Source organism: Pelophylax lessonae, assembly GCF_965119305.1.
Source record: "Pelophylax lessonae genome assembly, chromosome: 3".
Taxonomy (NCBI): domain Eukaryota; kingdom Metazoa; phylum Chordata; class Amphibia; order Anura; family Ranidae; genus Pelophylax; species Pelophylax lessonae.
Genome location: NC_138770.1, coordinates 40,183,764 through 40,211,277, shown reverse-complemented (window position 1 = coordinate 40,211,277; position 27,514 = coordinate 40,183,764). Strand labels below are relative to the sequence as shown.

Here is a 27,514-nt window from a genome sequence, read left to right as displayed (position 1 = left end):
ACTGAGGGGGTATTGGAGCTGAATGGGTGTGGGCTGTGAGGGCCTCTGAGGAAGTAATAGGGCTGAATGACTGAGGGGGTATTGAAGCTGAATGGGTGTGGGGGCCTCTGAGGAAGTTTTAGGGCTGAATGACTCTGAGGGGGTATTGGAGCTGAATGGGTGTTGGGGCCTCTGAGGAAGTTTTAGGGCTCAATGACTCTGAGGGGGTATTGGTGCTGAATGGGTGTGGGGGCCTCTGAGGAAGTAATAGGGCTGAATGACTGAGGGGGTATTGAAGCTGAATGGGTGTGGGGGCCTCTGAGGAAGTTTTAGGGCTGAATGACTCTGAGGGGGTATTGGAGCTGAATGGGTGTGGGGGCCTCTGAGGAAGTTTTAGGGCTGAATGACTCTGAGGGGGTATTGGTGCTGAATGGGTGTGGGGGCCTCTGAGGAAGTTTTAGGGCTGAATGACTCTGAGGGGGTATTGGTGCTGAATGGGTGTGGGGGCCTCTGAGGAAGTTTTAGGGCTGAATGACTCTGAGAGGGTATTGGAGCTGAATGGGTGTGGGGGCCTCTGAGGAAGTTTTAGGGCTGAATGACTCTGAGGGGGTATTGGTGCTGAATGGGTGTGGAGGCCTCTGAGGAAGTAATAGTGCTGAATGACTCTGAGAGGGTATTGGAGCTGAATAGGTGTGGGGGCCTCTGAGGAAGTTTTAGGGCTGAATGACTCTGAGGGGGTATTGGAGCTGAATGGGTGTGGGGGCCTCTGAGGAAATAGTCAGTCTGAAAGGCTCTGAGCTAAGGGGGATTGTGTGACTTAGGGAGGCTCTTGGACTCTGATGGTCCTCCCACCTGCAGTCTCCCTAACTCCTTCCCAGGAAGTGAAGGTATCCTTTACCTTCTTATCCATCTCATTGGTCAAGTGATATGTTCCAGTATTCTAAGTGGAATGAAGAACGTCACTTGTTCTTATAGAAGGTCTGTTTGTGCAGTGTCTCCTAATGGTTGGCCAGTCCGATACACATGACCCAATCCCATGACACAGACTCTGGCAGTCCCAAGTGCAGGAATTCAGACCCCCAGGAACCCACTACCACTTTGTACAATGTCCTGGATACTACAATATACTTGGCAACCATGCGAACAATCCCCTCCCTCCTGCTGTCCGCCTTCTACCCACACTGGGCTGCCACTGGAGGGAAAAGAACAGACTACTCTTCCACAGCCCTCTACACCACCAACAGCATCCTCCCACTATCCAATACCTTCTCTTGCTGCAGAGAGTGACTGTGACATCATTCCTGTCAGTCAGAAAGCTGCCAAAAAATGGTGCCTTGCAGACGGAGTTCTGGCATTTATCCGGATTAGCCGGCAAATCCAGGCAAAAGCCAGCAAGTTCCCCTTTATGGACATCATGATGGCCCTACATTGACCTCACAGCACAGCCTCAAAGCAAACAAGTCAAGGGAAGGATTGTATTTATCATTCCTTGTCTGCAGATTTAACACTTAGCAAAACCAGTTCAGACACAAAACAACCCAACAGAGAAGAGGGGATTTTTGATTGGGCAGGTCAGGAGGGCTCTGGGACCTTGAAAGGGTAACAAACACTAAACAGTCCTGACTAAATGTGTTCACATGGGGACAGTAGTCCTTAAATGTACAGCAACCCTCGTATTACCCCCCTCACATCCACTAATACTATCCAAATAATTTTTACTTTCATTTCCCAAAGTTATCTGTCTACAAGGAGACCTGTGTAGATCAAATGACGGCACCAATGAGGATGGAGGAGGACCGGAGTTACATGACTGAGAAGATACTAAACCTCACCCTGGAGATCATCTACCTGCTGACCCGAGAGGTGAGGAGGATTCTGGGAGGTCACATGACATCACTCTTATCTCTATTAATAAAACACAGACCTGATCAGGGAGGTGAGGAGGATTCTGGGAGGTCACATGACATCACACTTATCTCTATTAATAAAACACAGACCTGACTGGAGAGGTGAGGAGGATTCTGGGATTCTAACTTAATATTCCTATTGGTTCTTCAATACAGAGATTTCCTCTAGTGAAGTCAGGAGCTCATATGACCATCACAGTGCCTCCATGTGACTCCCTAAAACCTGAGAGACACAACATGCAGAAGATTCTAGAAGTCACCAAGAAGATGATGGAGCTTCTGACAGGAGAGGTGAGCGGTGCTGGGAATTCTGGGACATTATCCAGTAACAGACAAGGGATGTGTCTGGATGGTGACTGTATCATTGTGTGTGTCAGGTTCCTATAAGGTGTCAGGATGTCACTGTCTATTTCTCCATGGAGGAGTGGGAGTATTTAGAAGGACACAAGGATCTCTACAAGGACGTCATGATGGAGAATCAGCCGCCCCTCACATCACCGGGTAAGAGGAGACTTTATTGTAAAGGAGAGAGCAGTACAGAGGGTCCACCTAGATCCCCCATCATCTGATAAACACATAGAAACAATGTATTCAGTCAGTGTGTGTGTTTCCTACAGATGGATCCAGTAATGGGAACCCACCAGAGAGATGTCCCCGTCCTCTGTATTCCTGGGATTCCACACAGGAAGATCACACCATCCCTCACCATCATCAGGTAGATGAGGAACAATCACTGATAGTATCATTAGGATCTGTACATTATCTGCATTGTTACCATTGATGTCATTTTTATTATATATTTAGAGTGGAAACCTGAGAGATTCTAAAGTTAAAGAAGAGATCAAAGAGGAGGATGATGAGGATGGGGTGATGAAGGAATCTGTAATTCTAAAAGGACACAAAGATCTGTACCAGGACACCAAGGTGGAGTCATCCAGCAACAGAAACCCACCAGAGAGATGTCCCCGTCCTCTGTATTCCTGGGATTCCACACAGGAAGATCACACCATCACTCACTGTTACAAGGTTGTTGGAAGGGAACATCTGGAATATAGACTCAATATTAAATCCTATATATACAGTAACAGACAATATTAAAGCTTGTAATTTTCAGATGACGTTTTTTCTCCTTTTCTTAACTTAGGGTGAAGGTCTAATAGATATCAAAGTTGAGGTTAAAGCAGAAGAAGAGAGGTATGTGAGGGATGATCAGCAATCTATGGAGGAGGATGGAATAACGGGGACATTTATAGAGGAGGACACTCCTACAGAGATCAGCACAGGTGGGTCATTAACACTAAATACATTCCTCCACCCATACTGCTCACTGATTGGTCCAGAGTAGGGTGGGGACTGGGTGATATCAGCCTGTAATACCCTGGTCACTCTCCTGAGCTGTGTTCCCCATCCTGTATTCCTGTATTTCTCTCGGATAATCTTCCTTCTCTGTGCTGCAGACACAATTTATGTATCTAGACTGGATTTATGGAGATTCTGGGGTTCAGCTGGCAGCAAATTCTTGATTTTCACCATAGGCATTGCCCAGGCTAGGCTCCTGGGCTATGTGCCTTGTGCCGGGTCTAACAAGATCTATGACTGAACAATTCTCCCGGGGTTACTCGCTCTGTTGTTAGCTGGCTGTGCCGGGTGGAGGGATATATCTGTATAGTATCAGACCCAAGTCACTGAGTGCAGTCTGAAGGGATGGGAGGCAGCGGTGTGGGACCTCTGCAACTTGTCTCAAGACAACATTTAAGCTTCCACTGATTACTGAATACCAATATAATGAGTCCGGACCCTCACACTACATAATTTATATTGTATATTGCATATTCCTAACCCCTGCACTAAACACAATCATATGCATTACATAGTCCTGATACTATACATTCCTAATTAATGTATCATATACAATATGTTGTATATTGAATAGTCCTGACTCTGCTCTGTCCCCACTGCTATATATAAACATAATATGTATTCTCTTTTGTTGCACCCATTTCCTACCATCTGGATATTTGATATCTGATGATTTGATTGGAGCACAGACTTTCACATGGTGATAATAATATGATAACATCCTAAAACATTGAAACCTTAAATAAAAAGTGATAATGAGGGAGGAGCCAAAAATCCAATAATGGTGGACTTTAGGATAAGTCTAGTCTTCATCCTGATTGTTCTTCCCCCATCCTCACTCTCTGACCTCTGGTGGGGCTCAGCCCCGCTGTTATTCATGACTAAATCATGGACTAAATAGGGAAAAAGCAGTACTTCCTATGTTGGTAAGATAGCAGTGGATGATAGAAGGGATGGGGACACTTGTCCTAAAATCTTCCCATCGCTGTCACTCCTATAAAAAACAGCTATCATTGTTTCCTCATGCCCCGTACACATGTGCAGATTATCTGAAGACTTTTGTCTGCAGACTTACCAAAACCATATAATATGAGGTCAAACCTAAACACTTTCAATTTGTATGCAATCCGGCAGGCCCTTGCACTACATAGAAAAGGTAAGTCTGCAGACAAAAGTCTGCAGATAATCTGCACGTGTGTACGGGGCATTACTCTCTAATGCTGGCCATACACGCACAGAATTTCGGCCGTTTGCAGACTGAACGATTATTCGGCGGTCGAAAGCGAATTGGCCACTAACCGATATAATAAACTCGTTTCAAGAATCGTTTTGCTGAGCATACTGATCATTCGATAACAATACAACAATACAACATATAATATGTGTATAATATGTGATTCATTTTAATATATATATATATATATATATATATATATAGAGAGAGAGAAATATACATACATTTTATACATACACATATAAACAGCAATAGAATAATTTGCTTGTTTTGAGACATGCATTTTAGAACAGTGTGTAGAAACAAACATGTTAAACGAATGAACATTCTTTCGTTTATAGATTCTTCTTCCGGTTCACTGATATGTCAAATACATGCGCAGTACGATTCAGTATATTATTTTCGTTTCAATTTTACCATAGACGTATACACTTTCGTTGAATCGATAAAAATTTTCGCTGTGGATCCATCGAGATTAGCCGGGTGTGGTATCGTAATCGTTGGTAAACTTGTGTTCACTAACGGCCCGATATTCGAACGATCTTTCCTAAATCGACCATTTTCGGCCGAAATTCTGTGCGTGTATGGCTAGCATAAGGTCCATGAATAAAGAAAGGAAAGGAATGCCTGAACAACTAATTTAGTCAGCTAAATCATTCAAATCACAGTGCCTCCAATACACAGAGATGTATAGTAACGAAGTAGAACTACTTAAGTACTGTACTTAAGTACCGAAAGGCGGTATCTGTACTTTCCTAGAGTAGAATTTTTTTCTCCTACTTCTACTTTTACTTCACTACATTTTTTCGATGATTTCGATACTTCTACTCCAATATTTTATTTTTGTGCTGCATAGTTACTCGTTACTTTTAAAAAAATTACCACTGCCAGAACAGTAGATGGCAGGTTGCATAAAGCTCAAAAAAATGTGTATAATGTCATTTGTAAATCAGCGCATACGAAAATAAAGGCTGTGTATAATAAAAGCTGCTATACCAAATCTTTCCAATAAAAAGAAAATATGAAACAAACAAATAAATGGTGCTACAGCGCTTAAAGTGCATCAAGAAACTACTAACAAACACAGGTTAATCATTTGAAATAATAAAAAATAATATGATGTTCAAACTTTTGACTTCTTTCTTTAATAACTACATAACACAGTACTTGTACTTCTACTTTCAGTACTTGAGTAGAATTTTTTTTTCAAAACTACTGGTACTTTTACTTTTAGTACTTAAGTAGCAAATTTTTGGAAAAAACTACTTGCAATACTTAAGTAAAAAAAATGTTGAATACTTTAGTACTTCCACTTAAGTAACTTTTTCTGCGAGCACTTCCACTTCTACTCAAGTCACTTTTTGATCCAGCACTTGTACTTTTACTCAAGTAGAAATTTCGAGTACTTTATACAAGTCTGCCAATACAACAACAATTTATAAAATCATTTAACTGACTTAATTATTTTAAATTATTTTGCCAAGCAGAATAAAAAGCCTTAGTATAGACTGAGGCTATTGAAAAGAAATTATTAATTATTTACAGTGAGTCAATGAAAGACACCAGTAACAATTTGATTATCAGGCTGACACAGACACTTTATCTTGCAATAAGGCTTGGAAATAATTTGTTACCGTAAAGTGTATACTTATGAGATTGAATACAATAACCATATTCCCCTGCTGTAGATATAATAACCAATTGGATAAAATTTGCAGATAATATTCTGTGTTTGACTAACCTGACCCGTGAACCTGCTGTAGTCGGGTTACGGAGTGAAGTGCGTCTGAAGTTATGTCAATTAAGGTGAATTAAAATGACCAAATTTTGGGGTGGTAGAAGCTCTAATGGGGTAGAAAATCAACTAGCATAAAATACTTGCACACAGAAAAATCAATACTAAATTTGGAAAATATACCGTATTTATCGGCGTATAACACGCACCTACATTTTAGGAGAGAAATTTCAGGAAAAAAGCTGAAATTTAAAATAAACAGCTTTGAACTCAGAACATTTTTTTTTTAATCAAATGCAGTCTCACCAGTGCCCACGAATGCAGCCTCATCAGTGCAGTGCCCATGAATGCAGCCTCATCAGCGCAGTGTCCTTAAATTCAGTCTCGCCAGCGCAGTGTCCATCAATGCAGCCTCGCCAGCGCAGTGTCCTTAAATGCAGCCTCGCCAGCGCCATCGACACTATCCAAATCAGTTTTAAAAAAGGCCAGAAAGCAGCATCGAGAGGTAGAAGGGGGCGGGCAGGGCAGAGGAGAAGGGAGGACGAGCTATCGCTGTCATCAGAAGTCCCGGCACCTATGATAGACGTCACACGGCTCGGCATAAGAGGCGGGACTTCTGATGACAGCTCGTCATTCCATCTCCTCGGCCCGACCTGTCCCCTTCTACCTCTCGGCGCTGCTTCCTGTCCTTTTTTTTTTCTTATATCGGGGTATAACACGCACTGTTGCTTTTTCCTCCATTTTCAGGATGAAAAAGTGCGTGTTATATGCCGATAAACACGGTAGTTACCCTTTAAAATGGCTATTTGGTCAGACTCTCCTAAAAAAGCTGCCGATTAATAGGTGGATTTAATCTTCCCCAAAATGGCGACTATCTAGGCTGGAGCTGGGTGTCCTGGCTTCAGCGAGGTGTCAGATCTAGATGAGGCGGTCTGATCTGGATGGCGATCTTGTGATGGTGTCTTCCTGATGGTCTGTTCAGATGATGTCTTGATGATCCCCTGTATATGATGAATGTGTGATCTCTAGAAGATGGGTGTCTGTCCCCTGCCTAACTAACTTGCCCTCTTATTGAATCGCAGATAATATACTCATACAATTTTAATAAACCTGGCCCAGGAGATGTAACCTTCTCTATGATTGGTAGGGAAGTCTAATTATCAACCTTGTGTTCACTTATGTACTAGCGCACTTAGCCACCAGATGACACCCTAGGACCAAAAATTCCTATTTCAGTTTTCCAGTGGAAATGGATTTTAAAAACAATCTGTTATAGGACTATTTCATATTTTACTATAACAAATTGGACTAGGTGATTCTATCAAAAATATATAGAATGCCTAAGAGAGTATGGTGATTTCTAATTTATGAACAAGAGAAAGTGTTCAGATATTCAAATGTAAACTTCTAACTACAGACATGGCATGATTTCCTAATCAAATTCTAATGATATACATAAAATCCCCACACTATAAATTATTATTTGAATATGGCTACATTGTAAAGCACACATTTCTAACATAATAATTACAAATAAACAATGATAACCATAATAAGCTTAATAAATCCTTTTACGCTAATATGCTATTTCATCCTGATTTTTTATATATCTATATATATATATATACACACACACATCTAAATGGTCAAGCATCTTAATACTTAAAGCGGAGTTCCGGGCACAGATGTCATTTTTTAATAAACATACCCCCGGGACAGTCAGGGCTAGCACATTCCACAATGGCTAGCCTCTGATCTGTCCCGGTTCGCACTTACCTTTTAGAAGAAATACTTACTTAGAAAATTTCTTCCACAGCGTTTCCATCTCTCTTGTGGGCAGCTGAAGCCGGCGCGGTCCTCTTCTGTGTCTTCTTCCGCGTCTTCTTGTCCCAGAATGCGCCGCACCGGCCCCTCTCGTCACTTCCGGCGCAGCGCCGCATTCCTCCACAGCTTCTGGGCATGCCTAGAAGCTGTTTAGCAGGGGAATGCGGCGTCGCCCGGAAATGACGAGCGGGGCCGGTGCGGCGCATTGATTCCTGGGAGCTGTGACGTTCAGCTCCCAGGAATCATAGCGAGGCAGGAAGTGACGGGGTGAGCCGCGGCTCCGAGGGAGGAAGTACTCTGAGGTGAGTATCTTCGATCTTCAATTGCAAGGTAAGTAAACAAAAAAAAAAAAATAACTATCCAATTCCTTTTCAGGTGAGGCATACCTAGCGGAGGGGCACAAAAAAAAAATATCGTTTTTGTGCCCGGAACTCCGCTTTAATTCTCTTTTAGTCTTTTCCTGAAATGTTCCGGAAGTATCAAGTTTTATTTTTATACAATTCTGAAAGATCTCATTCCATTTTTTTTCCTTTGGTTTAAAGCCCCTTCCAAAAAGTTTCTCGCAAGCTGACTTAGGCCCCTTTCACACTTGTGCGACTTCAAATTCGCACGATTTTACAGCGATTTTGACGCGACTTTTTGCCACAATTTTGATGCGAGTTTGACTGGGCTTATAATGTCTTTTCCTCAAAACGCATCAAAATCATGCCAAAAGTAGTGCAGAGACTACTTTGAAGTTGGTGGGACTTCAAGTCGCACCGATATGAATGGGGCTCATTGGAAATAATGGAGAATGACTTGTCATGCGATTTTGCAGTCCCAAATCGCATGACAAGTCGCACAAGTGTGAAAGGGGCCTTAATGGTTAACAGTTTCTCGCCGAATGGAGGAGCTATCCTTGACGGGGAAACCAGATTGTTTGTTCTCCTCCACCTGGAAAAACATATGATGTGTCATAACAATATCATGTGTGTGAATTCTGAAGTTCTTGTAAACATAGAGGGGTAGGTCAATTTATCTTTTGGTCCTGTTTATGGGAAAAGAAAACTAAAACTCTTTCAGCTTACTCATGGTTTCCCTACTTCTCAGGACTACTTTGTGTTTATTAGACAAATATCTCCATTGTTCTGGGATACTGGAAGTCAACAGTGTCTTCTTACCTTGACAAACAGTCCTTCTAAGGCATTGTATCTTTAACTAGAAAAGGATTTCAAGTGAACCTATTCTTTCAATTTTCCATAGTGTAAAATGAGAGAAATGTGATAAAGTATAATTTTTCTTCCATAAGAGTTTTTACAGGTAGGAGATCAGAGGACCCATTTACTAGTTACCTTGAGGGGGGAATTGTAAGATCCTCAGAGACAAAGCTGCCTGATGTGGACCAAGTCCCAGTTTAGGGGACCCAATCTGCTCATATCTAGTAATAATCTTTTTATTTCTATTTTAGTAGATGGACGGGAGATGAGGAAAACCTCAGAGGATTGTCTCACTTTGTCTCCAGACTGTAAAGTAGAAGATGAGGACATCACACAGTATAGTCCAGGAGAAAACCCGGCTACCTCAAATGTCCACCCAGCACCACACAGTGTAGATGGACCATCGTATTCCTCTTATCCTGAGGAACCTCAGACTGTGAGGGACGGTGCCGGACCATCGTATTCCTCTTATCCTGAAGAACCTCAGACTGTGAAGGACGGTGCGGTCCTTTCAACAGATAAGAGGTTTTCCTGTACTGAGTGCGGGAAGTGTTTCAATTTTAAATCCAATCTTAGGGTTCATAAAAGAACTCACACAGGTGAGAAGCCATTTACCTGTCCTAAATGCTGGAAAAGTTTTTCAAGGAATTCACATCTTTACAGACATCAGAGATTGCACACGGAGGAGAAGCCTTATTCCTGTTCTGAGTGTAGGAAATGCTTTGAAAAAAAATCAGATCTTGTAGACCATCAACTGGTTCACACAAGTGAAAAGCCGTATTCCTGTCCTGAGTGTGGGAAATGTTTTTCAAAGAAGTACAATCTTTCCATACACCAGAGATCTCACACAGGTGAGAAGCCATATTCCTGTACTGAGTGTGAGAAATTTTTTTCACAGAAGACCAGTCTTATCACACATCAGAGGTCTCACACTGGCGAGAAGCCTTATTCCTGTTCGGAGTGTGGGAAATGTTTTGCAAAAGCATCAAGTCTTGTCACACATCAGAGGTCTCACACGGGGGAAAGGCCGTATTCCTGTCTTGAGTGTGGAAAACGTTTTTTAGTTAAGTCACATCTTTACAGACATCAAAGATTGCACATGGGGGAGAAGCCACATTCCTGTCCCGAGTGCGGGAAATGTTTTTCAGTGAAGTCAAATCTGGAAACTCATCAGAAACTGCACACAGGAGAGAAGCCGTATCCCTGTCCTGAGTGTGGGCGATGTTTTTCTTTGAAGTTCAATCTTTACAGGCATCAAAGGTCTCACATTGGGGAGAAGCCATATTCCTGTCCTGAGTGTGGGAAATGTTTTACACAGAAGTCCTCTCTTTTCACACATGAGAGATCGCACATGGGGGAGAAACCACGTTCCTGTGCTGAGTGAGAGAATTTAGTCACTGAAGTCCTGTCGTCCTGTACATTAGGGATCTCACACAACCCTCGAGGTGTATTAGTACCTTGAGTGCTGGAAATATATTCTATATGTGTAGCGCTACCCCTGTGAGGGCCGCTTAAAGATATTTGACCCCAATGAAAGCAACCCTGGGAAAGCAAAGCAATTATACAGACACCAGATTATAAAATAGTAATAAAGTAAATCTTTTACTTTGAGTTCTGCAGTTAAACAAATCAACAAGATGTGACGTAGGCAAGTATGTGGTTATTGTCAAACTCATAGCACAGATAAACAGGAAAATGATGAATATAGAGTTTCAATAGAATAGAGCGCATCCACCAGTAACCTAATTAAGGCCTATGGCCAGAGGATTTTATGTCATACTACTCCCTTCTGCCCCCTGACGCTATAGCAGCAAACAGTTTTGGGAAACCAGAAATGGACTCCAGACGCAGACTTCAGGAAAACAAAACTTTTTATTCGCTAGCGAAGAAGACTTAGCAGGACTCAAGTCCAGATTGCCAAGTGCCCAAATAGGCATGTATATCACATATATATATCAGCAATTGCATCACAGATACATATTTTCCTTTGTATAAGACCTTCAAACTAGTCTAGCAAGCAGAATATATTTTTCTCTGTACAGATGTTTCCTGCAACATCTTATCTAGAGCAGTTGACATTCCAGGTTTCACACTTATCTGTATTATTGCTAGTTACAGGAAGAGAGAGAAGCAAGTCTAAGGGTCCTTTCAGACGGCCGCTCCGCTGTTTTTTTTTTTTTTTCACGGAGCGGATGACATTTGTGTCATCCGCTCCGTGTGCCCGCATATCATCCCATCCGTTTGCGGATGATATGTGGACATAATGTAAGTATATGGCATTGCGGATGTCAGCGGATGACACCGCTGACATCCGATTTTGCTTCCTTTCCGTTTTTTACACGTTTTTTACTAATTATGCTAGCCACCATCTTAGACGGCTTTCCAGCTGATGCCACAACGCCATATCCCCAAATTAAACACAGATACTCAAAAATGTTTCAACAGATTATATGCAAGATCTAAGATCCTGGTCTCTGAAAATAATAATAATATGGGCAGGTATTGTACCCAATGTCTCTTGAGATGGGGGAGCAGAGGAGTCCTTGTGTCAGATGTCTTGTGTCTTCAGCTAGCTTAAACAAGGGCCCAGTATAGTTCCGGGATAATGGCATCCGATGTTGTAATAGCAAATGTAAAGTGCCTCTTTATTGGGACTTTAGCATAAAAACAAAGTAAACGTGTCTGCATGCAGTGTCTCTTGGGATGTAAAGATGATACCAGACTCAAAGGAATAGTTGGAAGGTCCTGAACCAGGCTCCTCAGAATGCTGTAATCAGGGAAAGGGTGCTCGACCACACACCCTGCAGCGCCGTGACTCAGCCAGCTCTGTGATAAGGGTGACCTCCCAATGGTCACCAAACCGAACGGAATGACGGATGAATTCACACACCCGCCGGAGGCTCTCGCTTGCTGCCTATGCCGCAGCACCAGCTTTCACTCCTCCAACCATCCTGGTCACTGCTTCCAACTGAAGGCTGCTGTCCCAAGAGAATGATTTCTCCTCAACACAGGCTATTTATTACTTCTCCCAGCATTCTGTTCTCTCCCTTCAGCCGGCTTGAACTTGTATTCCACGACGATCAGCTCCTAGTGTAGATTTGGGGTCTATGGACTGTGTGTCCCAAAATCCTCGGCTCCTCTGTAAGCTTTTACTTACTCTGTATTAAGGATGTGACAAGGCATGGTCTAGGTTGAGCACTAGTGGGGAACAGCCTCACTGTGGCAGATGCTACAAAGTGTCCCCTGACAAATTAATGCAGGCAATTTAACCAGCTCCTGGCTACATATGAATGTTGCTGGACATCACATCTCTCGTATGGAAGAAGCACACCCTGATATAAAGTACACCTCACTTTTTCATCATGTAAGAAACAGTTCATAAGGAGATCAGAGATCACCAAAGACATGGATGAAGTGTTGTTCCATGTTGGCCATTGATAGCAGTAAAAATAAGGCTGTTCCCCTTACCTGGCACCCGGCGGATCGATCCTACCGGAAGTGACGCTGTTCACTCACACCAGGAAGTAACCGAATCCTCCATGCCGTGGTAGCCGACAACCGGTTCGAACGCCGCTCGGAAACAGACAGCGGACCGGACCGCACAGTTCAGCGGGACTGAGACGGAGCTCTATACCTCCTTGGATCCCACTTGGAGCCCAGCTGGATCACATATCCTTACTACATCTGCAGGTAAAACTTGCATTTACACTTATACCTGTGGAGCTATTCCCCTGCTGGCTGGACCCCAATTTACCGTATGAGGACATTTCCACTTCACCGGCATATCCAGCAGCCAAAACCGGGGGCGTTACTGGACTCCAGCGACCGATTAGCACAAACTTTCTACCATTCACCCCCTTCTTTTTGGAAGTTGGAGCTCACAGCCCCCATACATCTCCGTTTTGAGAGGACTGCACAATCTTCCGTGCCCCGTGTATATACCCACATGGATGTGCTGTGAGTTTCACCCAGTAACAGTGGGTCATTTACTTTCATCAATTTCCATCTAAGTACGTTTTCCATTGTGCTATTGGATGCATCCATAGGTCATTACATACCACCTGGCAACCGTACCGAGCTCATTGTTCGATACATGTCTGGTGGTATGTGAGGTCACGTATGAGATATATACTAGTATCTGGTTTTCTTGTCTTTATTCACCCTTGAGTGTATTAGCCAGTCCAGACATATTACTAGATCATCCTCATCCGGTATTGACCGGCTCCAGTCTCTACTGTTACATGTGTCTTATGCCACTTTTTATTACATTTTTTTAACAATGTCCAAACAGTGTATCTCTCCATTGCCTTGTATTTAATCTTTTTTTCTCATTTTTTATTGGCACAAGTGCCTAAATAAAATTTACAGTTTTGCACTAATTTCCTTGCTCGAGTATCCTTAGTTGGCTTTCCGTGGGAGTGCTCCATGTTGGATCACTACCACAATTTTTGTTTTTGCATTATTGTATATACCAACGGTTACTCTATGCTTTTTCTCTAGTCCTAGCTGTGCCACCATACACAATTGGGTGACTAGGCATATAATACGTTCCAGTACTTTTGAGGCCCACTACGGATTACCATATATCCTGTTTTGTTTACATTTTTTTTTGAAAAAAAGACACCAGTCAGTCCAGTTCAACATGTGGTGTGTGTGCTTGTGTTGAAGTCAATATTACATTGTATATCCCTGTATGTTGCGATTTTTAAGATGCCCATCTAATATTATTTTTAAACTACTGACGCTCCCTGCTGATACCACTGCTTGTGGAAATAATTCCATATCCTTACTGTCCTGACAGTAAAGAATCCTCTACACAGATTACAGTTAAACAGCTTCTCTGACAAATTCTTTGAATGTCTTTTTAAACTCCCTTTCCCTGAAAAGTTTTTTCCTTCTGCTGGGGTCACTATTGCGGTATTTGTATATCGTAATTGTAAACTACCTGCACTCCCAGGATCTTTTTTTTTGTGGGTTTTGGTACATGGTGAGTACTCCCCTTTGAGCCTATAGTACGCTTTCCTTGGTAATCCCCATCCATTATGTTCAGATGTGGACACAATGTGCAAATATATCAGCAAAATGAAGGTATTTTGGGACCCTTAGCATAAACAATGTTTTACTTGTTCTTTTATAAACTGCTCCTTTTCCCCCTCTGTGCTTGACTGTAGGGATGGTGTTCTTAGAGTCATAGTCAGCGTTTTTTCCCCTCCAAACAAAGAGAGTCAAGTTAATGCCAAAGAGCTCAATTTTGGTCTCATCTGACCACAGCACTTTCTTCCAATCCTTCTCTGAATCATTTCGATGTTCATTGGCATGGCTGTACATCGACCTCCTTGAGGAGGGGGACTCGCCGTATTTGGAGGAAGAAAAATGCTGACTATCCTAACACCATCCCTACAGTCAAGTACAGAGGTGGAAACATGATGCTTTGGGGCTGTTTCTCTGCTAAAGGTACAGATTGACTTTGCCGCATTGAGGGGCCAATGGAAGGGGCCATGTATTGTAAAATCTTAGATGAGACCATCGGCCAGAACACTGAAGATGGGTGTTGGATGGGTCTTCCAGCATGACAATGGCCCAAAACATACCGCCAAGGCAACAAAGGAGTGGCTCAAGAAGAAGCACATTAAGGTCATGGAGTGGCCTAGCCAGTCTCAAGACCTTAATCCTATAGAAAATTTATGGAGGGAGCTGAAACTTCGAGTTGCCAAGTGACAGCCAAGAAACTTTAAGGGCTCTTTCACTCCGTTTATCTCAGCGGGGAATCGATCCACCAATCCCCCTCTGAGCAGGAGAATGACAGCTGTTCTCCGTGCTGTGTGCGGAGACACAGCTGTCAGTTCCCCATATATTTCTATGGGGGAATCGGATGGGAACAGACCGTCGGTCCGTTCTCATCCGATTCGATCTGCTGGATGGATGGAAAATAGGGTTTCCATCCATCCAGATTTGACGGATCGGATGTCAGCAGACATGTCTCTGCTGACATCCGATGCCCCATAGAATGAACGGTCCACCTGTGTGAAAGGGGCCTAAGGATTTAGAGAAGATCTGTAAAGAAGAGTGGACCAAAATTCCTCCTGAGATGTTTGCAAACCTGATCACCAACTACAAGAAATTACTTAACTCTGTGCTTGCCAACAAGGGTTTCTCCACCAAACACTAAAGCCCCGTACACACGATAAGAAATTTGGCCGGGAAATTTCGTCTGACGACCGATCTGCCGATTTTCGTCTTGTTAGTATGGTGCTTTCGACAGCCGATCCGACTTTTCGGCTGACAAAATCCTGGTGTGCAGGCATTAAAATTTTTGTCCTCCGTCAAAACATGTCCTATTTTCGTCTCGTTAGTACAGATTTCGATGGGGAAAAATCTAGGCATGCTCAGAGATGAAAGAACACATAGAAAGCAATCCAACACATGACATCACTTCTGAAGTAGAATTTTGTTGTACGGGATAATTCGTGTACAGTCTAGAGCACATTCCAACCAACAGACACGCACTCTGGACAAAAGACGGATGACCGGTCGGCGGAAATTCGTTGCGTGTCTACGAGGCTTTAGTCTTGTTTTGCTTGGGGATCAAATACTTATTTTACTCACTGAACTGCAACTCAATTTATATAATTTCTATCATGTGCTTTTTCTGGATTTTTGGTTGATATTCTGTCTCTATCATATAAAATACACCTACAGTATGATAAAAATTATAGACTCTTCATTTCTTTGTAAGTGGGCAAACCTACAAAACCCGCAGGGGATCAAATAATTATTTTCCCCACTGCACATATGTTGGCAAAACCAAAAAGGGATCCCAGAAAGTGGATTGGAGAATGGGATTCTTTTTTTTACTCAGATAATTTTTAGTGACAAATTAGATGAATGATGCAATAAGTCAAAAGAAAAGACATTGCCATTGGGTTATCCAACATGTATAGTACAATTTTGGTTAGACATAAGACATCCAGCTCTGTTGTAATAACGTACATGTTACATATGTTCAGATAATAAATGAAAAGCGATATCAGTTATTCCTAAGTATTTCTCAATATGTCTCCCCGATTACACATTGCAACCCAGATTGTTTATCTCTTGTCCTTTCTTTTCTTTTCTCCACCCCGTCGTAATGTTACTAGACTGTATATTGGTGTAGGTCGGGGGTGATAAGATTCCCATCTTAAATAGGTGAGATTCACCTTATTGTACATGTGATCACAAATGATCCTTTTTTTTTTTTCCTGAAAGAAAAATAACCAAAACTAAAAACCAAAACTGTTTTGCCTCTGCTTGTTAGAGCGGTCTCTTTGTTCTACTCCCCCTCTTCTTGTTGGAGTTGAGTCAGTAGCACCAGTCTACATTTATTTATCGAACCAAAACTTTAGTCTCGAAACTCAACCGATATTCAAATGGAAGAGGTTTTCCCTCCAAGAATTCTATTATGAGCCAACTGTACTTGGGCCAGTCCAGGGAGGTCTAGCCAAATACCCCAGATACGCTCCAATTTTGTTGAGCTTCCCCTATGTTTATAAGTTTGATTCTCCCTCAAGAGAGCCTCATTTACTGCCTTAACCCATTCTGAATGTGCAGAGGGTATATAAGAAAGCCATTTCTGTGCAATGAGTTTCGGAGAACATGATTCTAGTAATGTGATTGATGGTGGTGGGACCCCTTTTGCTGAACATTTTTAAAAATACCATGGATCCTCCGTGAGGGAGCTGGATTTCCTTGGCATCTACCAGCGTAAAATTTCCAATAGTTGAAGTGATGCAGTTTGTTTGTTTACTTTTAATGATATTTTGAAAGTGTAGCACCTTCCTAGGTAGGTGCTAGATAGGAGAGTATAGTTTTGGCTCTGTCTCCCTATCAGATGAGCAGCAGGTAAATTCTATATTGCTCTCTGCTTAACAGGGAGCAGGATCTGTTAGTGAGGTCTGCTCAATGTGCTCAGTGTGTGATTCATATGGTCTAGGGGAGTGTTTCACACTGGTCCAATAGGGCGGCATGCTGGACAGTGGAGAAAACCTGACCAATAGGTACACAGCCTTTGATACAGCCCCAGTGATTGGCACAGACACTGCTGTCTCAGTGCATTGTGCGGTGTGGTATGAAAGCCAGGAGCACATGTGCTTGGGGTCTTTGGCAGAATCACTGCAAATCTGCCCGTGATCCCGAATCACGCCAAATTGCGGAACGCCCGTGCGATCCCCATCACTTCCAATGACACCCAGATCGCGGCGTGATTTTGCTGCGATTATCGCCTGATGAATCATGTACAAGGACTTCTTTTGGGCGACAGGCCGACTGCGATTTTGTTTTTGCCTGATTTTACTGCGATTTGTCGTGCGACAATCGTGGCAAAATCACAGTGTGATCGGGGGGTTATTAGAAGTGAAGGGGATCGCGTGGGTGTCCCGCAATATGCCATGATTCGGGATTGTGGGCAGAATCATGAGGATTCTGCCCGCGATCCGGGACGCCTAGATGTGAATGGAGCCTAAAGGGCAGAGAGGCGGTGGCAGGAAGAGAGTTAAAAACCTACGCTAGTGCCAGTCTTCCAGTACCAGTGTAGTATCCATTTGCTTAACCTGGTGTGTCAGTGGAGCTAAGGTTGTTCTTAGAGTCGAGCCATAAGAACGGGGAATCCAGAATCTACCTCGGGTGTAGCGCTACAACTGTGTTTGTTGACTTAGCGGAGCTAAGGTGGTTACAATAGCAAACAAGGAGGAATTGAAATCCCACACTAGGGGCAGGCTTTCAATATGCCCTGAAGAAGTCAGATGTGACTAGATGAAATGCGTAGATGTCATTTAGAGCCCCGGCCCTTTCTCCTTCTCAGAACGTAGGTTATGAAGGGCTGGCCACAAGAGGAGCCAGCAGGCTGTTGGCACTCTATTCAGCGATACACTGAACAGAGGAGCCTTGCAGACAGCACATAGAATGTTGTGTCCAGCTCCAGACCATTCTGACATGCAAGGATATGTAAGCCCAGCTGCGCTCATCTACTTTTCAACATTCTTGATGCAGGTTACACTGCACACAGTACCGTTCTTGGTTGACAGCCCTGCCAGAGGCTCCGTGTGAGCATTAGTGGTCATACCTTATCAGCACAATGGAGTTTAATCGGTGTCAATTAGAATGAGTTGTATCCACATCTTCTTACTGAGAGCAGATTTAGGGGACAAATGCAGGACTGGCTATTGTTTGCTACTACTCATGGACACACTTTACCGATCAGCTGTCCAGCTATGCCCTACTACTTGTCTTCTTAAAGCGGAGCTCCACAAAAAAGGGGAAGTTCCGCTTTAAGGCCTCCTTCCCCCCCCCTGCCTCTTCTCTAAATGGCACTTTTTTGGGGGAGGGGGGGAGCGGGTACCTGGTTTTGGAAGCTCTCCTTCCCCCTTCCCTCCCCGCAGTCATCTTGGACACAACACAGATCCCAGAAGACTGCAGGACCATTCACAGTGCCCACCACAGCTCACGCATACTCAGTGGGCACCCGGCTGTGAAGCCGCAAGCTGTCACAGTCGGGTGCACACAGTTGAGACGTCAGCACCAGAGAGAAAAGACAGAGAAAGGCCAGCTTGGGTGAGCAAATCACTGGATCCTGGGACAGGTGAGTGCCCGTTTAATAAAAGTCAGCAGCTACAGTTTTTGTAGCTGCTGACTTTTAATAAACACAAAATAACTGGATAAACAGATAAAAGAAGGAGAGAAAAATGCCACTACCTAAGTCACGGACTTAAAACCCAAGGCCAAGGGGCCGAATCTGGCCCACCAGGGCATTTCATGGGGCCGTTACACCTTTCCTGCAGCCATGGTACCCCCCTCATTTCTGTCCTCCCCATGTTTTAGCAGTCGGCAGCAGAGAGGAGGAAAGTACTCCTCCGCTAGATCTTGGGGTTCTCTGTCCAGCCGTACAGAGGCTCATGTCCAATCCCCCACATCGTCTCAGCAGTCAGTAGCAAAGAGGGGGACAAAACTGCTCCTAGAGATCCTGTGCCTCTCTGTTGCACACCCTAGTGTCTGCCTCCCCTAGTCTCAGCGTTCAGCAAACTCTGGCAGCTGACTCCAGGCTTACAGATGCAACTGGCCCTTTGAGGGCAACCATAATGCTGTTGTGGCCCACAATGAAATCGAGTTTGACACCCCTGACCTAAGTAAAAACATTTATTAAAACATATTGGTAATGTTCTGGAAATTTTATAGATAAGCAACTCCTATCCTCATATTGATTAGTGGTTCCAAATAATAACTACTGCAGTAGTGAACAGACTCAAATAGATACACTCCGCGTCTTTCCAAAATAATTGCTCTGTTTTATTTGACGCAATTTAAGGATTTTTATACACATGATTACGTAGGTATCACATTATTATTACAATTCTACTTTTATGGTAACAAGGGGCGTAACATAGGCAGGCTAATTCTTTTCAGGACTCGATAGAATGCAAACATATAATGAAAACATTATTTGTGGCGTGTGCACAATGAGTGCAGTTTGCAATACATACAAAATACAATAACATTCAGGATGTACAAATTTCCTTTAGGCTCCGTTCACATGTAGGCGTTTTGGGGCATTTTTCTGCTCTAGGATCAGCTCTCAAAACGCCCAACAAGACAAATCCTATTCATTTCAATGGCCCCTGTTCTCATCTGAGCGTTTTGACGCTGTAAGCAAAACGCCAAACGCTCAAAAAAGTACATGAGCTTCTTTTTGGGCAGATTACAGGCATTTTCCATTGGTTTCTATTCAATCTAAAAACGCCTGCACAAAAAAACGCCTGTAAATCGCGGCAAAAATTGCAGTAAAAATCGCGGTAAAAAAACGCGCGAAAACGCTACGCTCAGGTGTGAATGTAGCCTTAGAGTAAAATGAAAAACAAACATTATATGCACTCATGACATTAAACAGCATATCAGTAGGTCTCCAGAAGGTGGGAACCTTCCAGGTGGTCAATGGTGAGCAACCCCTCTGCGTGGATGTAGTGTAAGGTGCTTGGAACCAGGAAGTTGACCAGGGAAACACCAGGAAGAGCCAGCAGGAGCAGCAGACTGAGAGTGTATATGAAATGAATAAGAATCCCTGTGGACAACAGGGAAATGTGGCAGACCCACAAAATGGCCTGTAATGATGACATGTGTGATAATGATAGGCGTGTTTATGCATTTCGGGGTGTGGCCCCCTTTGTTAAACCTCCTTTTTGCTCCTGGGTACCTTTAGGGCATGGATGTCCAACCTTTTGGCTTCTCTGGGCCACATTAAGTGTAGAGAAATGTTCTCGGGCCGCATATAAAATATATACTATAGTTAAGGTATATAAGTAATAAAACGCCGCCGCACACTTCCCTCGTCGCCGCGCCTGCCCCCTCCCCCCACAAGAATTGAACACAACTAGAGGATGATGAATTGAAATGGAATCAGTATACAGAGGTTTACTTCTTCTGAGTGATATTAAAGGAACACTCTAACCACCATGACCGCTTCAGTGATTTGAAGTGGTGATGGTGGGAGGAGTCAGAAACACTGCACATGCTGGGATATTTACAGTTATGTGGTGGGGGGTAGTTGCACCCCTAGCACATGTGACTTGGGCAGCCAGAAAATGTCATGTCCTTATTCATGCATGTATGAACAAGGATGTGACATCCCATGACAAAACACAACTAGTTATTAAAAAACACATTGCAACAATTTACACAAGCTAATGCACATACCTTTTCTACTTATTTTGCAGACTGCTGGTGGGTACTGCTGGTGCGGTTACTGCTGGCGGGTAATGCTGGTGGGTACTGCTGGTGCAGTTACTGCTGGCGGGTACTGCTGGCGGGTACTGTTGGTGGGTACTGCTGGCGGGTATTGCTGGTGGGTACTGCTGGCGGGGAATGCTGGTGGGTACTGCTGGTGGTTATTACTGGTGGGTAGTGCTGGCGGTTACTACTGGCAGGTAATGCTGGTGGTTACTGCTGGCAGGTAATGCTGGTGGTTACTGCTGGTGGGTAGTGCTGGTGGGTAATGCTGGCAGTTACTGCTGGTGGGTAATGCTGGCAGGTAATGCTGGTGGTTACTGCTGGTGGGTAGTGCTGGCGTTTGCTGCTGGCAGGTAGTGCTGGTGGGTAATGCTGGCGGTTACTGCTGGTGATTAATGCTGGTGGGTAATGCTGGTGGGTAATCCTGGCAGGTAGTGTTGGCGGGTACTGCTGGCGGGTACTTCTGGCGGTTACTGCTGGTGGGTAATGCTGGTGATTACTGCTGGCAGGTAATGCTGGTGGGTACTGCTGGCACTGCTGGCGAGTAATGCTGGTCATGATGTCCGGTACTGCTGGAGGAAGCAGAAGCTGCAGTAGAGAGCAGAGCCGCTGCTTCCTGTATGGCTCCTGTCACAGGCAGAGTGCATTTCATATCACTCCGCCTGTGACAGAGCTGGAACTACACAGGAAGCAGTGGCTCTGTCACTGACTGCAGATATCCTATGTCTCCCGCGGCAGCCGAGAAATTGCACGGCATTTGCGGGTGTCCGTGAGCTGCCGACGGTGGGCTGCAGTGCCTGCGGTTCCAGGCTGCATGCTGCCTGCGGGCTGCGGATTGGACATACCTGCTTTAGGGTGTTATTGTCCTTTACAAATCTCTTTCTAATTACAAAATGACTGGAGCTCCTCTTCCTCAGCTCAAAGAAAATAAGTGCTGAGCCTCAAATATGACCCCTCTCCATACCCCTCTCCCCCCCCCCCTCCATACACACCCTCCAAACCGTATAAAATAGTGGGCGTGGTCAAATTTCACTAACAGTAGGAGGGTCTTTAAGGAGCATTAAATACCAGGAGTGCATCACGTACAGAGAACAGAATTTGGGGGATTACACACAGAGTGCAGAGTTCAGGGGTGCACTATGTGTAGAGTTCAGGGATGCGTTACGTACATAGTACAGAGTTCAGGGGTGCGCTGCATACAGAGTTCAGCCTTCTTCCATAACTGCTTACCTCTTACCATCCACATCTCACTTTCATTCCTCTTAAACTCCGACCTCTGCATGCACCCCCCCCCCCCCCTTCCACTGCTCCAATCCTCTCTTCCCACTCGTTAAAAACTCCACCATCTTGCACATTTTTCTTTTGAAGCACCCAACCGACTCTAGTATATCCCCACTGTAGGCGGCTCCGCCTCTCTGACATATACATAAATCAACCAGTGAGGATTTTGCCATCCGCCCTGCATCCTGGTCACTGCATGTCCCTTTTATTAATCCTGCACTAAGTGGGAGCTGCTCAGGAGATCAGACCTGTGGTAGCCGTTGAAAGACAAGCTGTCACTTGTAAACACAGAAGTTGGACTTCTGTGTTTACACGTGATAATGGTGACCAGGGAGCAGAGGGCCTGAGTCAAAGGTGGTGGAGTTCCACCAAGATCCAGCTGAAAAAAAGCCCTACTTATAAGTCTCCTGGTCTGGTAACAGCCTAGAGCAGTGATGGCGAACCTTGGCACCCCAGATGTTTTGGAACTACATTTCCCATGATGCTGCAGAGTACAGGAGCATCATGGGAAATGTAGTCCCAAAACGTTTGGGGTGCCAAAGATCGCCATCACTGGCCTAGAGGGATCATTTTTGTGGCAGGGTATGTGTTGAACAACGTTGCTATTTTTTTAGGGTTGGGGGTTATAGATGTAGGTAGATAGCATAGAGTGCTTTAGTGTTTTTCTACCATCTCTCAATTTTGTTTTATGTATGTTTACCACTTGCCTGCCCAGGTCAATTTTCAGCTTTCAAGCATTGTTGCATTTTGAATGACAATTGCGTGGTCATGCAATGCTGTATCCAAATTAAAATGTTAGCATTTTTTTCACACAAATAGAGCTTTCTTTTGGCGGTATTTAAATCACCGCTGTTTTTTTTTACTTTTTACAAAAAAAAAAAGAAAAAAGGCCAAAAAGTTTGAAAAAAAAAAGTTTTTCTTAGTCTCTGTCAGAAAAATTTGTAAATAAGTAATTTTTCTCCTTCACTGATAATCGCTGATGAGGCTGCACTGATGGGCACTCATGAGGTGGCACTTATGGACACTGATAAGGCGGCACTGATTAGGTGGCACTGATTAGGAGGCACTAATATCCTGCACTGATAGGTGGCACTGATGAGCACTGATAGGTGGCACTGGTAGGTGGCACTGATGGGCGGCACTGATGGGCGGCACTGATGATCAGGCAATGACTAGCACTGACTGGCATCACTGATGGGCACTGATTGGTGTCCCTGATGGGCACTGATTGGGGTCACTGATGGGCACTGCTGGGGCTTTACTATAATCAGGGCACTAATAAACAGTGCCCTGATTACCTGTCCTGGTCACCCCTTCGAGGAGAAGCAGCTGATTGGCTCTCCTCGCCACACTGACAGTGTGAGGTGAGGAGCACCTATAAAAGGCACTTCCTCATTTACATCTGACTGACTGTAACTGGACACAGCCGATTACATGGGTAAAGAGCCGCATCATTGGTGCTTTACTAAGATCGAAGTTGCGCCATGTCCTAGGAACACAGTGTGGCCACAATCGCTGCCCTGGTTAATAAAATTACCTTTTTTTAGGTTGTCTAATAGCTTTAAAGTGGTTTCTCTTTCCACTCTTCTTTCTCTTTATTTAGTAGTATCTGGTGACACCTATAGCCAAAATTGGTGAGCGCTGGTCTCAGCTGCGCATGGCTGCCCATGGCCAACTTTTGTTAGTTTCCGTATATTGGTGACCAATGGGAGAAGGACCCCCTTATATCAGTGGTCAGTGTAGTGGTCCCCTACATGGGTGACCAATGGGAGAAGGACCCCATTATATCAGTGGTCAGTGTAGTGGTCCCTTACATTGGTGACCAATGGGAGAAGGACCCCCCTTATATTAGTGGTCAGTGTAGTGGTCCCTTACACTGGTGACCAATGGGAGAAGGAACCCCTTATATCAGTGGTCAGTGTAGTGGTTCCTTACATTGGTAACCAATAAGAGAAGGAGCCCCTTATATCAGTGGTCAGTGTAGTGGTTCCTTGCATTGGTGACAAATGGGAGAAGGACCCCCTTATATTAGTGGTCAGTGTAGTGGTTCCTTACATTGGTGACCAATGGGAGAGGGACCCCTTTATATTAGTGGTCAGAGTAGTGGTCGCTTACATTGGCGACCAATGGGAGAAGTATCACCTTAAATCAGTGGTCAGTGTAGTGGTCCCTTACATTGGTGACCAATGGGAGAAGGGCCCCTTATATCAGTGGTCACTGGTCAGTGTAGTAATCCCTTAGATTAGTAACCGGTGGGAGAAGGGCTCCCTTATATCAGTGGAGTGTTTCCTTACATTGGTGAACCAATGTAAGGGCCCACTTATAATAGTGGTCGGTGTAGTGGTCCCTTAGATTAGTGACAATGGTTAGGGAGAAGAGAAGAGAGGGGAGGGAGAGTAAAGGGGAGGGGGGCAGTGAAGTAAAGAAGAGGAAGTGGGGGACAGTTGCCTGAAGAGGGGGATGGGAAGGTGAAGAAGAGAAATGGGGGTGAAGAGGGTGACGAAAGAGGAATAGGGGGAAGGGGAGATAAGGAGGGGGGAATGGAGGGTGAAGAGGTGGAACGGGGGAGAGGGGGCTGTAGAGAGGGAAGGGGGGTGAGGAGGGAAACAGTGCAGCGAAATGGGGGATGGACGGGTGAAAAGGGGCAGTGTGGTGAAGAGTGTGACAGATCTCATACAAACCCCCACACACAGAGCCCTCCGGTCCCCTCCTCCGGGCACTACCACCTCTCAGAAGACCGGGATACATTGTGATAAGCAATGACTTCTACATTCATGGCAGAATTAGAGAAGCCAGGCACTCTTCAAAGGACACACCTCAGGGGGAGCATCCAGAGCAAGCCCATTAATAACTCTATGCACAGCGTCCTGGTGGATCCAGAGAGCAGAGAAGCCTCTGCCGGAGCGTTCTCTGATACTCGCCCACTACTGATCACTAAATGCTCATTGGCCACTTACAGCCCCACCCTAGAGGTTTATTGGTCTCCCATTTTATGGCCCCAAACACATTTACACTTTACACTGTGATTGTCAGGACACAGCCCCGGATACAGACATCAAAGGAGAAACTGTCCCGGCAAATTGGAAACAGTTATCAACTATAAATCTATCAGGATGTAGCACTGCCCCCATGAGGGTTGCTGGATTTCTCACCTTTCAGGTCCCCCTGGGTCACCGATAGCAACTGGCTCAGTCAATGAACAGTCCAGGGTTGTTGTTTTATTATAGATGGGAATGGGAGAAGGGATGAGGGGGATACTCCAACACTTGAACTATTCACAATGCTGAGGACTTCTATCTGAGAATGCGGCAAGGCCGCAAGTTCATCCTGCCACAAGATGAATTTGAAGTAATGTTCTTTAGCACTTATCTTCAGGGCACTCGCCTAGTACCCCCTTTCTATCCACCAGTCCTCTGACGACTCTACTCCGGAGTGGCCCCCTTCCTGGTCAGGCCCATAGACATGATAGCCACTCACTAAAACTTGAGGAAAGGCGGTTAAAGTGCGTAAGGGGTTCTTCACTGTAAGAGCGGTAAGGATGTGGAATTCTCTTCCGCAAGCAGTCGTATCAGCGGGGAGCATTGATAGTTTCAAAAAACTATTGGATTGACACCTTAAAGACCACAACATACAGGGGTATAAAATGTACGGTTAAAAGCAAACACACACACACACATCATAGGTTGAACTGGATGGACTTGTGTCTTTTTTTAGCCTCACTAACTATGTAACTATGATCCCCTGTACTCACGATACTGCTTTTCAGGTTCTCCAGTGTCTCAACCCCTCCTAGTCAGCCCTCCTGGACCTCTGGGTTCAGCTCTTTTCTTCTGGCTCACCAGGCCGACTGCTTGTGACCATACACCAACCACTGCAGAAGAGGAGGCAGCCGCCACCCTCCTTCCGGGATTCTGCTCACCAGCTAAAGACCTTGAGCACATGTGATCCTGGCTTTTATACCACACCCCACAATGCACCGAGACAGCAGTCTGTGCCAATCACTGGGGCTGTATCAAAGCCTGTGTGCCCATTGGTCAGGTTTCCTCCACTCTCCAATGTGCTTCCCCATTGGGCCAGTGGGGACACTCCCTCAGACCACATGAATCACACACTGAGCACATTGAGCAGACCTAACTCACAGATCCTGCTCCCTGTTAAGCAGAAGGAATATAGAATTTACCTGCTACTCCTCTGATAGGCAGACAGAGCCAAAAACTATACTCACTCTCAAGCACCTACCTAGGAGATACTGTACATACACACACAGCACAAGGCCGTGTTCACTGTTCACACTACGAGATGTTCCTTGGGTCTGCAGTTCCTCTGAGCTCCACAAGGTGGGGATCTCACTTCTTCCCAGACAGGAAGTCTCTATGGAATGCAGACAGGAAGTAATGTCAGGTACACACAGGAAGTGATGTCAGATATAAATAGGAAGTTCCAGGTGAGAGGTGAGTTTGGAGGAAGTAGAGAGGAGACATTGCTGGAAGTGGCAGCAGAGGAGGTAATAAGATCTTATTTTCTATTTACACCCAGTAACCCCCCGTCATGTCCGTCCTCTTCCTCCATAGTCACTGTGACGTCTTTTATCTCCAGCAGATGATGATACACACATATATAGTGTGGAAACCTAGATTAACCCCTTCAGGGGCAGAATATTTCCCCACTTATGGGACCGGAACATTCTCCTCATTCTGGAGATGTTTCACCTTCCCACCAATTACCTTCTCACCTCATCAGTCTATACTAATGGATTATACGACTTTTATTAGTGGCGGGTGGATGGGAGATTATTTAGGGGGCATTAGCATATGTATGTCTTTATTTTATAAAATTGAGGAAGAAAGAAGGAAAAATGTAATTAGTAGTAAATATCCTGAAAACAAATGTCTCCATAATGATCCCAGTCTCAGATATTTATCCTAAAATGTGATGAGTAAAGTCTCCGGAAGCCACAGAGATCACAGGAATACGATGTGTCCTGGCAAAGCCCAACGATAACGTTCCTCTTTCAGTTTAGGAGAGGTGGGACGCACCCGGGAGAAATGATTCTGTGTACAGAAACCTCACAGAGAGCCTCTCACAGTACCTTCCTCCAAATGTCCCTCCAATCAGAGACAGAATATCCTATGACATCACATTGACCACACAGTACCTCCTCCCAATGTCCCTCCAATCAGAGTCAGTGAATCCTATGACATCACACTGACCTCACAGCTCCTCCTCCCAATGTCCCTCCATCCAG

At 44.5% G+C, this 27,514-nt stretch overlaps 2 protein-coding genes across 2 annotated transcripts in view; both read left to right on the top strand.

Moving 5' to 3' along the window:
* Positions 1-10,623, top strand: part of LOC309550710 (uncharacterized protein) — a 36,396-nt gene extending 25,773 nt beyond the window's left edge. Inside the window, exons 2-6 of the mRNA XM_082251045.1 lie at positions 1,714-1,842; positions 2,043-2,177; positions 2,691-2,912; positions 3,031-3,169; positions 9,486-10,623. Coding sequence (XP_082107171.1) covers positions 1,747-1,842; positions 2,043-2,177; positions 2,691-2,912; positions 3,031-3,169; positions 9,486-10,618 — 1,725 coding nt within the window. The 5' untranslated portion in view covers positions 1,714-1,746 and the 3' untranslated portion in view covers positions 10,619-10,623. The remainder of the gene's footprint in view (positions 1-1,713; positions 1,843-2,042; positions 2,178-2,690; positions 2,913-3,030; positions 3,170-9,485) is intronic.
* The window catches only part of LOC309550292 (uncharacterized protein), a 979,642-nt gene that overhangs the window by 870,193 nt on the left and 81,935 nt on the right, over positions 1-27,514 (top strand).